The 13,210-nt window shown below is 37.1% G+C and overlaps 1 protein-coding gene across 5 annotated transcripts in view; it reads right to left on the bottom strand.

Moving 5' to 3' along the window:
* Nucleotides 1-13,210, bottom strand: part of LRBA (LPS responsive beige-like anchor protein) — a 410,166-nt gene that overhangs the window by 237,092 nt on the left and 159,864 nt on the right. For all 5 annotated transcript variants that reach the window (XM_054064662.1, XM_054064663.1, XM_054064665.1 and 2 more), the window contains one exon: nucleotides 584-750. In XM_054064662.1, coding sequence (XP_053920637.1) covers nucleotides 584-750 — 167 coding nt within the window. The remainder of the gene's footprint in view (nucleotides 1-583; nucleotides 751-13,210) is intronic.

Below are 13,210 nucleotides of genomic sequence, written 5' to 3'. Positions count from 1 at the left end.
ACTTTAGCTGTGACTTGTACTAAATAAGTTAGAAAAGTAACACTGTAATGGAGGTACATACTCAGAATGCTAAAAGAAGAATTTGGCGGTAGTTTTCACCTTGAAATTTCTAATACAAAACTCATAATTTCCCTCTAACTCAAAAAGATGCTTGTTTAAAATTCAGCAGAAAAACCCAACAAGTTACTAAATTGTGGTTCAATCTTGAACCATACAATGGACCATGAAGAAAGCCATTTATGAGAAAATATTTACCTTTAAATACTATTTTGCAAATAAATAACATGGGTATAATTGGACATACTAAGTAAATTGAATCACATTGTTATAGCAAAGTTTAAAGTCACAAGAGAATCAACCTGGTTTTAACTACTCTAACAAAACTCTAGTTCTCTTGCATTCACCCACATGCCCTATTGACACATTAATTTCACCTTTTTATATTACTTTGTTTTAAAAAAATAAAGTTGAAAAACTTTGTTTACCTTTAAATTTGACCATGGCATTAATTCATAGCACCTGAGCTTAGCTGAGCACAGCCAAATTCTCAAAAATATTTTAAAATCCCTCCAAAATGCTTTACCTTGGTGCAGAGCTTCCCCAGGCTCCATGCTTGTCTGTCAGAATATTGATAATTTTCTGTATTAGTTGAGTTGCAGTCACCTGGTCTCGGTACTTAGCTGCCATTATCAGATGATGACACATTTTTTCTTCTTCCCGTTTGTCTGCTGAATACTGGGCACACAGTGACTAGGAAGAAAATAAAGACTTTTTTACTTTGCATTTTGAGTATACCATCCAAAGGAACTTTGAAGCACTTCATAATTACTTACACAAAACCCTTAGGAAATGAGAATTAACCCCATTTTACAGTTTTGAGAATCGAGGCACTGCACAGCTGACCGCAGTTCATCTGCCCAGAGAGCCAAGCAGAGGATCTTGGTTTCTGATGAATTCTTTAACCACACAGCATACACACTCAAGATTTAGGAAGTGTCTACACAGTAGTGGCCTAATTGCACAATAAAACAGACAGGTATGAACACTTGCTTTATAACACAGCAAATGAGCAGCATTATAAAACAAAGAGGCAAATTGCAGAACAACGCATGCCAGCTAGCTGACCACTCCACTCCTGTGATTATCCATTAGATTTGGTTAGCTAACCGTTTGCTGTTGTATAAAGACATAACTATAAAAACTAAGGCAAAAATCTACACATCTTCAGATAGACAGAAGGCAAAATGCATATGAAGACTGAATCGATCTTTTCCAGATGGCTTCTTGAGGTTGAGCACATTCACAGGTCAGCATGGGAAAGTTAATAAATTTTCGAGCTATACTACACCTGTCGTATAAACATTTCTGTTTGTCGAAGTACTCAAAACCAAATACTAGCAAATAAGAACTGAAAGTCACACCTTACAAACAGTACTCAAAACTATGAAAGGTTTTGGTTTTTTTTTTTGGTTAAAACATTTTCCTATCATTTTGGTTTTTGTAGGTCATCTGAAAATCTTTCTTTTAATACACAACCTGAGAAACAGGCACTAAATTTAGATCCCCTCATCAAACCACCATACATGAAGACCCACAACAAACTCAAATATTAGTAGAAACAATAAAGGCTTTTCCCCACTTCACCACTCCCTGTTTCTAATTTCAGTTTTCATCTGGCAATTCCGCAGATCACATACGCCAGACAAAGCATTTCAGCCTTTGTCAATGATTGGATTATTCTATGATCTGGTTAGCAGAATGGACACAAATGTCTACCTAACAACAAAAATTGCTTTTTCTTTGTGAAGCACAGCTGATGCAGACACTAGGACAATTATTTCTTAGAGCTTAGATAACAGCGCAATATCATTATGCTTTTTAATACAGTAGCAATGCTTTCCCTACATAAATCTATCTATACATACATGCATTAAAAAAAATTGCAAATAAAAAAGTTATTTATATATGCATATATGCAAATATATGTCATAAAGTGAGAGAAAGATAGGAAGGAATGTCGTGAAGAAAACACAAGTAACATAAAATTTGGGGTTGTGCAGATTTTCACAGACACAGGGTAACAAAAGCGTATCAACCAATGAATACATTTTTAAGAGCTATTTCAACAGTATATTTACAAATTTCCTTTTTCCCAGACCTCAGAGCAATGCTCACCTGATGAGCAGACATCCAGAAGGAGTGAAGAATGAGCTGCTGACTTTCCAAGTGAGTGAGACATCAAAATCTGGCTTTTGAACTCCTACATGAAACGCTCTGCCACCCCTCTTCATAAAAATACAAGATGGCTAAATCATAACCAACACTAAACAGGACTTTTCTAGCCCTTTTTAAATACAGCTGTCTTTTCTAATACATTAATCTATTTTGCACCCATGATGATTCTGAGTTCTTTTCAGCACTTTGTAAATGTTTGATAAGCTGTTATTTTAACGTTGCCTGAAAGGGCAGAATTCTAAAAACAAGTGTATAAGGTAAGCTAAGTAGCAAAATGTTTTAAAGTGCTCTTTAATGGATCCTCCTTCACAATTTGAACAGCAACTTTTCATATCTGACATAAAATCCATAGATATAAATCACATTAGAGGGTTATTCTTTCCCCATTATCAATCTCTGTCTCTTTATGGAACATTAAAGTCACATTTGACCTTAAAACATGATAAAATGGAAATCAAACTAGAATGTTTTGTAAAAGATATAATGAACTTGTACCTCTTTAAAAAAAAAAGCCTCTATGATGTAATTTTGAACACATCCTTCATTACATACCAAAGATTTTCAAAGTGTAGCTGTGACATTCAAATGAAGGCAAAAGTGATATTTTAATGTCCTGGCTACTCCCACGAAAACAGAATCAGCCTGTTACAAAATTGAAGTGTACAGGACTCCACTGTTCAGCAAATTCAGCATTTAGTCTGAACAGAAATTTGCAATTACCCACCAAAACTGGGAGACTCCCACATGCAGTGATCACATAAAATTATAACGTCACTCCAGGAGGGCCGCTTAACCATAGTAAATTCTTTGCAATTTATATTTTACAAACAAGAAGATGAAGTCACAGTTCTGCCAAATATGTGGCAGGTGTGTGTAGAGTTACTAACCTTCAGGTGACTCATCAGTTGTTCAGCGGTTCCTATCCACAATATATGCCGAATATTTGGCAAAAGAGAAGCCATTTGTCCCACTCCCTCTCGCAAATAATTTTTAATACGGAAGTGAAAGATGACTGGCTCCACCAAAAGAAATGGTGAAGCCAAAAGATGGAGAAGCGATCCATCTCAAAGTAGCCAGTCACCTCCAGACTGTTCTGAAAGCCCTAGAATATCTCTGTTTCTCTACTGCATTTTTTCATTTCCATACGTCAAGATGCAATACGAGGATATTTAGTGGTACATGTTGATACTTCACACTATAATCCTGATCATTCCATTTATGTAAAATAGATATTCAGCTTTATTTCTGCTTGTGCACAAACTCAAAAATAGATTTTTACAGTTTTATTTCTTCTTTACTGTTTGATCTCTGACACTTGCATCATGCACCCTGTCACACTTGAATATGGTTTTTACAATTACATATACAGTTGCATGCAAACAAATTTGTCAAACCTTCCTTTCCCCAATGCTTTGGCTGACATAATTTTTGTTTTCTGTTTTGGCAAGTACGTAATGAAAGTATAATTACAAAAGTACTGCAGTCACATTCACGATGAAACAAAAATGTTGAAGGGAGAAAAATGTATTTTCCTATATGCACTCCGCAGTTTATCTACTTAAAGTCTTAAATTCAGTGGCTGTTAAAATGTTTTACAAAGAGAAAATGTGTTAAGCAGAACACTTTGACACAGCACGGAGCAGAGCAAAAATCTTTGTTCTCTACCCCTTCCTCCAGGATGGAACAGAAACTTTCTCCTCTTTGTTATTATTGCAGAGCAGAACAGGGGTTTTCACTCTGTTCTGTTCCTTGCTTGGACAAGACTGCAGGCTATTTGAATACACAGGTTACCTGTAGTTTTATTTTTAAGGAGTAGTTAATTCCTGAAGGGCACAAGGTCCTCCAAGAGGCAAGTTATAGATATGAAAATACAATATATTCTGTATGTAGGAAAGATTCCAGAAATACTATTGCAAAATACTGCCAAGGTGAATTAGTATATTCTGCCTGTTGGTATTTCAGTGGAGGATGAATCTAGTGTTTTCAGTACTATTTTGCTTTAGAACTTTATACAAATATAAGTAAAATATTTCCTCTGCAGGGTACCATCTACACGTGCACCTTTGCAGTCCCAAAATTACAATGTAATGCTTTCTACAAACAAGTTTAATACTGTAGGGGTTTTTTTCTAAGTAATATTGCACCTTTTTACTTTAATTATACAACCTGGAGATCACTGATCACTTTTACATATGCCAGTTCCTTTGTCCAATTTGGCTAAAAGCTACTTCCTTTGTGAACAACCTGTCTCAGAGGGTGTCATTTAAGAGGAAAAGTCATCCATAAGATAACATGTAGTCTTGCCACTAATGCAAATTCCCTACAAATAAGGATATTTTAGTAAATTAAGGAGCTCCTCAATCCTCTGCTTTCACAGATCTTTGCACTTGGCCTCTGACCTGAGATTTAAAGCCTGGACTAAAAATGCTACCAAGGGAAATCTTACAAAGACTCCTGAATAAGACTTAGAAAAATGAAAGCTTAAAACCTCAACAGCGAACAAAAGTCAACCAATGACAATGTCTGACAGCCACCGTCAATTCTGAAGTGATACCTCTGTCATCCAACGACTCAAAGTATTGATTTCTCTCAGCATGAAAAAAGCTTAAGCCAATGAAATAGATATAGCATCATCCCCCCGATAATAGCCATCAAGGTTAACACCAGCAGAACACTTATCAAAGTATCTCTTCTATTTCTTCTTGTTTTAATGGACTGAACACAATGCAATGGCTTCTCATCTCCACAGCCCACAGTCTTCCAAACCTCATTTATCCACTTTTCCAGCCTTTTATCTGATTTGAAGATTAAAAAGAATCTGCATCTAAATCAACCATTAGTAATACAAATGTGAAGCAGGGCAGGGAGGAAGTGGTTTTGTAGCCAGACATTCCTGGTGAAAAAAAAAAATTCATTTAAAATCACAAGAGGGAGGGGAAACCCACAGTTGACTTAGATCACACCAAACACAGACAAGTAAAACTATGGTCATGACCAGAAGAAAACCCCACCACAGTCAATTTGGGTTAGCGATTAGAGAGAAATGCAAGGATCTCAAGAGACATATGGTTCTAATCTGTGCTGAGTTAACAGCTTTATTTTTCACCTTTAAGTCTCACAGTATTAAGCTTTAGTAAACCAAAGTAAACACTATGCAACAGCACTTTTACTGAGACAGCATCTTTCAAATAAAACAAATTTAGTAGAGTAGGTAAATAAGACAAACTAACGTACCCAAACAGATATAAAAATCAACTGACAGAATAAATAAAACAGTAAGGAACAGAGACAAATACCTTCAGATTTATTTAGCAGTATCAATTAGTAACGTAGACTTTTTTTTTTTACCTTTATCCTTTGACACTTATCTAACTGGTATTATTTGTGTCACAGAATCACCTTTGGATTATAATCAAAGACAAAGCTTTTGACAATCAAGCAAGAGCTCTTATGCCTTGCTAGAAGCTGGGATTTGCTAGATGTGTCCTACATTATTCCAATATTCTAACTCTAAACATCACTACTAACTACTGGCATAAACAATATGCAGAGACAATGTTCTTTTTGAACCCAAGAAGCAAGTTCTTACTGCACATATGCCCAAATTCTTTGCATTCAAACCAGGCACTAAGATAGACAGATTCCCTCCTCTCTCTTTTGCAAACCCAGCTCAACTGCAGCCTCTTCATACCGTTCTTGTTTTAAAACAGGCCAAGATCCTAAAAACATTACATTTGAGCATTAAATTGGAGATACTTTGAGACTGTATTTTCCAAGACTAGGGCATTTTTCAAGTTAGAAACAATCAAAGTACAATTCCCCTATGCTCTAGAAACAGTAAAGCTCAGCACTCCTCTGTAGGTGGCTCTTTGCTCTCAGATTGGACATTAAGCAAAGCAGAAGCCAGTGATTTTTCAAGCCATTTCCTAACCACAGTGCATCAACCTTATGACATTCATCTGCTTCAACACCATCACTGAAGATTAGCATTGTATTCACTAAAGAACTTCTAGTCCCACACAAAAAACAGATCAGACCCATGAACAACTTCTGGAACCAACAAACTTGCTTATTTTACAAGGAACTCTGTCCATCAAATGAGACACATACTTCCATAATCTAAGGATTTGCTATACCAGCTTATTGAGGGCAAAATTAAGGTTGCACTGCTCTGATTTTTTGTAACTGTTGGATACTTGTTTTCCAATCTTTTCATACTGTCATTTCTGAGCAACTTAAGTTTTCAAAATGAGGAAATACATCTTTTAATTACATGATTAAGTCTGAAAGTTGGCCAAATACAGTCTTCTATCACTTCAACCAAAAAAAAGCAATATATTATTGTTACCTTGTCTGTAACCAGTACTTAAAGATGTGTGAGCAAATTGTTACTGCCAGAAGAGAAATACAGTATTTAGTCACAGTCTGCAAAGCTGTACTGGAGACTGGGCTAGGGAACTGTCCTAGTTCTACTTTCAGTGCTCCCCAGATTTTCTCTCTGAACCTGTAGGCTCTTTCTCATATTCCTCACCCAAACTTTGCCTTTTTCTCTTGCTGATAGTATCTTACTTTAGCAATAGCATCAGAATACTACCTGTCCTCTGTACAGTATTTGCACTAAGAGGAAGCAGGAGAAATAGTTATCCACTGCAATGGTGCTGTCAGCTCAGGAAATATTTGCCAAGTCAGTCTTGCTCTGGCTTTCTATCCATTCTTCAAGATCTTGTGAAAATCTTCATATCACCAGGGGCACGATGGCGCATTTCCAGCAAACTAAAGCTCTGAAATGCCCTCATTCATTAATTGCGACCACACCACCTCTCCAGCTGTCTTGTTCCACTGAGGCACAGTAAGGACCTCTATTACCTGTAGATCAGTAGAAAGCAGTCCCATAGTATTGGCACCAGCAGCCAAACAATTACGTCTCTAGGATTCAGATTTCCAGACACCCTACTGCCAGCACAGTCCTTTTATAACTTACAGCACCAAGACTACGCGTCACAAGGGGTTCAGACAGCACAGATAAACCTTAAATAAAGTCTATAAAAGCAGGTAACACACACTATTGACTATTTTTCGACAATGCAACTTACTGGCTAAGAAACCCTTAAAGGTACTAGACAAACAGCAATTTTTCACAAGTTTTGTGTCAGAGGAACTCTGAATCAGTTTTCATAATAGGGGCAAAAGGTACGTTTATGACATTGGGGAAATAATATATGCCAGAACATAAGGAAAACGGAAGAAGTCTCAATGAAATAAAAAGAAATAATATTTTTTAATGTTTTCATTTGGAAATATTTTACCAACCTTCTTTTCTTCAACCTATAAAAGTAGCTTCAGGCCCCGGATATAACAAAGTGAAAAGCATTTACATGACTTAAAATGCTTTCATATCAACAGCTATCAGAAACACAGCTATAAATAGCTATAAATACTTAAGTATATTAATATTTAACACATGACATATGTTAATTGTCTCAATACCTATCTTGCAGGAATGTGCATTCCTATATAGGACTCGCTTTCATTATTATTTAAGAACGTATATTCATACTATATGAGGTTCAACACCAAAAAAAAAAAAAAGGAGACTGTGCCTGTAACTCTTTATTTAACAAATCAAGAAAATCAACTACAATTGCCTTCAAAATATTAACCCTTCTGAGTTGACACACAGCTGCGTATGTGATGCTGTGCCAACAAAAAATGGATTCCTTCAAGCACTGACTTATCCTTGGGAAGACGGAGCCAAGTCTGGTGGATACGGTGAGAGCTCAAGCACAGTGATATTATTAGCTAACAACTGCTTCACAGACAAAGCACTGTGGGCTGGCGCACACTGACATTTTCTGATCGAGGGTAAGAAAACTTCTATATTTGAACACATGTCCACTCATACTGAGTGGAGCAATTGAGTCGAGTCTTGTCTCGCTGTGTCAGGTTAGAATATATTCTATAATTATCTCTGCCTTTCCCTTCTCACTCTTGGTTCCTGACCCACAGGGTTAGTCTCATTTTTTTGTGTTAGGTCTCATACGCAAAATGCAAAAATAATGAACATACCTCTGCTGATTTTGTTATTTATTGTTTTATATTCCTGCAACATCACTCTCACTAAATGTCCTTATAAATTTGCAAAACACATGCAAAGCAAATTCATTTGCAGCCAAAATCTCTACATCAACAGTTTCCAAGATTATGTAAAGTTCCAGATTTCCAAAGACAGATTAGCCCCTTGAGATATCCCTGCAGCCTGGGGTCTATGTTTCTCTTTCTATTCTCCACATAGTTCCCCTCAAGAACTTTTCAGCTTTCCCTATACACTGTCATGGTTTGAGAACACAACTGCGATTTTAATCCAGGAGCTTCAGAATGTATCAAGATATACCAACTCATTAACAAAGAAGAGAGAAATCATATTAATTTGAGATAAGACATTTAGGCATAATAGTTTCCTATTGTGCCATGACTGGTTGCATGCCATGACAAGCACATCTGTAATAAACTTAGTACTTCAGATACCAAGTTGGTTTCAGATCTGATGGGGCTCTCCTTAAGACATCACTTATGATACTTAATTTAAGAAAAAAAAAAAAGGGAAAAAAAGAAAGAAAAAAGAAAAGAGAAAGATCTGTAGTTTTCCTCTCTGTAACTTTGTTATGTCCTCTGACAACAGAATTAAAGGCAAGTTTTGAAAGTATTCTACTCTTTATAGTAGTCTTGTTCTTTCTCTTTACTCGCAAGATGTTAAGAACAAAGAAAGTGAAAAATACCATTAACACACAATAAATTCACTGTATATGCAGGGATACATAACGGTAATTAAGGCAGATATAGTAACAAAACACCTATCTTTCTGCATCAGCAACAGAAGCTTTAATAGTGTTCTGTGCCATATTAGGCAAACCTTTGAGAAACCTCAGCTATGAAACATTCAGACATGAACACAAACTCATGACCCAAAAGGGAACCTATCTGTCCTTCACCAGTTTCTATCATGCTTGCCTCAAGAGCTAATTTAGTGGACTTGATCTCTGACAGTTCAGGACCTCTTCAGACTTTCACAACAGAAAACGATCACCTTGACTGGCACATATCCTTGAGCAACACTGTTAAGTAGGAAAACGTATTTGCTGGCAAAACATTTCCTTCCCCTACATAGAAAAAATATTTCCATTTCTCCATTAAGTCACTGCACCTTCATCTGTGTCTGCAGAAACCTTTTAATTCATTACAGGCTTCTTTTTTTGTCAGAGGAATTTCGAAGTACTATCAGAGAATCTGTGAAAAAAAGAAGGATTATATGGGATTTTATTCAAAAGTCTGTTAAAAAATAACACACCCAGTGCTGCTGATTCACAAGTTTCTAACTTGTACTCCAAAACTCCTCTTCACCTTACAGTGAAGTAAGATTCTTCAGGGGCATATTCTCTGGAGGACCAAGCATTTCAAAAGCAGGATATTTTGATTAAGATGATGAAGAAATGGCAAAGATTAAAAAAAAAAAAACCAGAAGCAAATGCAAAGGATTCTTAAAATATGGTCTTTTATAGCAGCTATTCTTTAAAATCATTCCTAGCCACTTTGGAAACATGTTAAGCAGTCACAATGCCACCTTTAGCTTAACCTCTGCCTTAATTTAAAAGAGTCCTGTCAGAATTCCTACAGCATTGAACTATGAAAAGCAAATTATTTTAACTTTATTTTTCCCTCTGCTTTTTTTTCCAGTAGTCTGTTTTGTATTTCATTCCAACTAGCATATGAGGCTTTTTCCTTTGTGATTGGTTCTCATGCACTTATGTGACACAATTTTGGAATTTCAGAACAGCATGAGATAGGTATGAATGGGTTTGGGTTTTAATATTTTTTATTCAGAAAAATTTCTACCACCCTTGAAAGGCTCATGTTTGGCTCTAAAAATCGTTAGGGGTGGGTGATTTAATTTCTTTTTAGAACTGTGTGATTTTAGTATCCATAAAAAGACAGCATTTCATTTTTCTGCCTACTCAAAGCGAGAGAAGACAACAGTCTCTGCTTTAATTTAAGGCAGTCTAAGTTAAAAACACTCATTTATACAACTCTAGATCCTTATGTTGAGCAATATGGAACAAGGATTGAAAATATTCTGCTACAATTGCTTTAAAATTTATATTCTTCTTGCTCACTTAGTTTAAATTAAAAGACCACAGCGATGCAAGAGTCAGTATTGCACCCACCACAGCTGCTACAGTAGCACCCAGCAGTTCCTACTGGTATCATCCTTTCTGTTCTCAACAGTTATAAAAAAATGAGAGAATACGCTATAAACACATTCGTTTAGATTTATGTAAGAGGAACATATAAGATTAATTTCATGAGTTTTCTGTTTATTTCTCATTTCAAGGTTAAATACCAGAACTTGGGAAATGTCCTCTTCCACTGCTCTGATGTTCTTGTCCATTTTTATTTTGGGGGTTGTTTCAGCTCAACAGGCAAGGTTTTTCTGTCTGTCTGGTTTTATTCAAATGATATGAGGGTGTTTTCATACTACCCCTCAATAACAGTAATCAGCATTTGTTCCAAACAGCTGAACTCACGGATGTTGGTGTAATGGCACAGAACAGATTACACAGTACAACTGCACAAGTCCTACATAACTAGATTGCACTAATTGACTTTAAATCAGTGTAAAATAATAAACACAGTACTTGGAGGTCAGTATGTTTAGAGCACAACAGCCATGCAGGATAAAAAAGGCAGCACAAATTCTGAGATCTGATGTGAATTTACAGCTCACTTGTTAATATTATAGGTACTAGAAGAAAGTAGAGTGACCCATCAAAATCATCAGCTTCCACCAAGCATGCACAAAAATGAAAGAAGCCCCTGAAATGATATAGAATATTGTATAAAACACATGAAAATGACAGTTACTAGACACACCAAAGAGCCATGTAACATTTCTCACACACTTCAAAAGCTTTGGTTATGCTCTAGCCAATAATCTACCTCTGCCTACTTCTAATATTTAAAATCTCTGAGTAGTTTCAAACAACTGCTGTTCAAAAATAACCTCAGAAACATTCCTCCATCCTCTGCTGCCAGCCATATGAAGCTGCCTTGCAAAACAGTGTTGGTCCAATGCCAAGATGGGCGATGCTGGTCAAATTGCTTAGAAATGAGATATTTAGGGTTTCTAACAGGCAGTGTAAGAAAAAATAAGGAAAAATATTTCAGAAGTCATAATATCTGATTTTTTTCTTCTGTAAATGTTAAACTCAGAACTAATGGTAGCACAGCTTAGAGATATCTGTGGGTGGCATAAGGTCCATGTGGGGCTGCTGGCCAGCACAGCTGAGCACAACCCTGTCCTGCTGGTGGTAGCAGGGAGAGGCTGTCCCAGAGCCTGGCCAGAGGGCAGGGCCAACTCTCCATCCTAGTGATGCTCATCATCTTGTAGTGGGTTCCCTGATCCTTCCCAGGCCCCCAGACATGGGGCAGGTGGGCTTCCCAGCACCAGGCTGGCCCTGGCCCTGCCCTGCTGTGGAGGGATCTGTGCTGGCCCTGGCTACCCTCTCCCAAGGCTGCCCTATTCTTCTCACAGTGGGTGGCAAGTTGGAGATGCTTGTCAAGGTCCTCACCAGAAGGCTGTGGTACTGCAGTAGGTGCTCAGCTTACCCTGCTGTGGGGCACTGCTGGCCTTTGCAGAACTCTGACAGTGTACTGTAAGTCTCTGATCCCAAGTTACAACAAAAATTGTTTCACAATTGCCATATATTCTCTACAATATAGTAACCCATCCAATAACTAAGCATTCTGATTGCTTTGTCTATCACCTCCCTTAAATACTTCAGAAGCAAGAATTAGCATTTGTCACGAAAGACAGAATCTCCAAGTGCTGCAGGGGCAACACATAATTCAGGGTGGCATAATGAGATTTAAATCTCAAGTTTGTGCAAGGATAAGTGAGAAGAAGAATGGAAGGAGCACCAACATCTCACAATCCATTATGCCATAACTTTGGCATTACTACTTAGACACAGAATTTATTCCAACATATTTTTGACAAAAAAAAAACATTATCTTGGCACTAGGGGAACAAAGAGAAAGAATGACCTTGCACTTGCACTGCTCATCATCATAGTCACTATGATCACCTTCCAAGCCCTACTTTTGAGAGATAACTAAATCTTTCCTTTTGAGATGGTCAGAAATATTTGAAATTGTATTTTCTAAGAAGTGAATTAATAAACAGGACCTAGAAACGTGAGGGGAAAAAAAAGTGGGAAGGAGAAGAGAAGTGGTGAGGACGGTATTAGGAAATGTATCTTCTTCCTTGTGTGAAACAGAACAGTGAGGACAACGTGGTTTTCTGAATGGTAAGACTTATAAAGGACTGACTCTGCCACTTCCAGCCGGACTAACAGAGAAATCCAAAGGTCCCTAAGTCACTTGGCACCTTCCCCAACACAGGAATCAGCTGAAGAGCAATTCAACTGCCTGACAGATCTTCCTTTTCATGATCTAAGACCATCTCAAAGGGGTTGGCTCTGTTTCCTCCTACTTAGGTTATTATTCTCTTGTTTAAAAAAAATAAGCCTGCACGAATAAAACTTTGCTACCCCTAAGTGAGGGATGCAAATGAGAGATGCATTAGCTACATGATAAGACTATGCACACTATGATTTGAGTGCAAACAAGATAATGACCATTGTTTCTATACCTTAGATAAACAAGAAGCCGTATATCAAGACAAGTAACTACTCAAACTATGGACTAGATTTTTCAACACAGACTCCTACAGGTCAGGTACACTACTGCTTTTAGGCACATTCAAACCTGTTTTGGGGTTGCAAATAAATCAACCATGAAAATACTTTCATCCTTTTCTTTTACAGAAATATCCCTGTGCAAGTGCTTCGATAAATGCTCCAGATAAAAAACATGAACTTTACTTTCTAAAGCTGATAAGGGTCAAGAGTTGTAAAAAGAA

This window comes from Cuculus canorus, chromosome 4, assembly GCF_017976375.1.
Source record: "Cuculus canorus isolate bCucCan1 chromosome 4, bCucCan1.pri, whole genome shotgun sequence".
NCBI classification, from domain to species: Eukaryota; Metazoa; Chordata; class Aves; order Cuculiformes; family Cuculidae; genus Cuculus; species Cuculus canorus.
The sequence above is the reverse complement of the archived record's forward strand: the minus strand, read 5'-3'. Positions and strand labels throughout refer to the sequence as shown.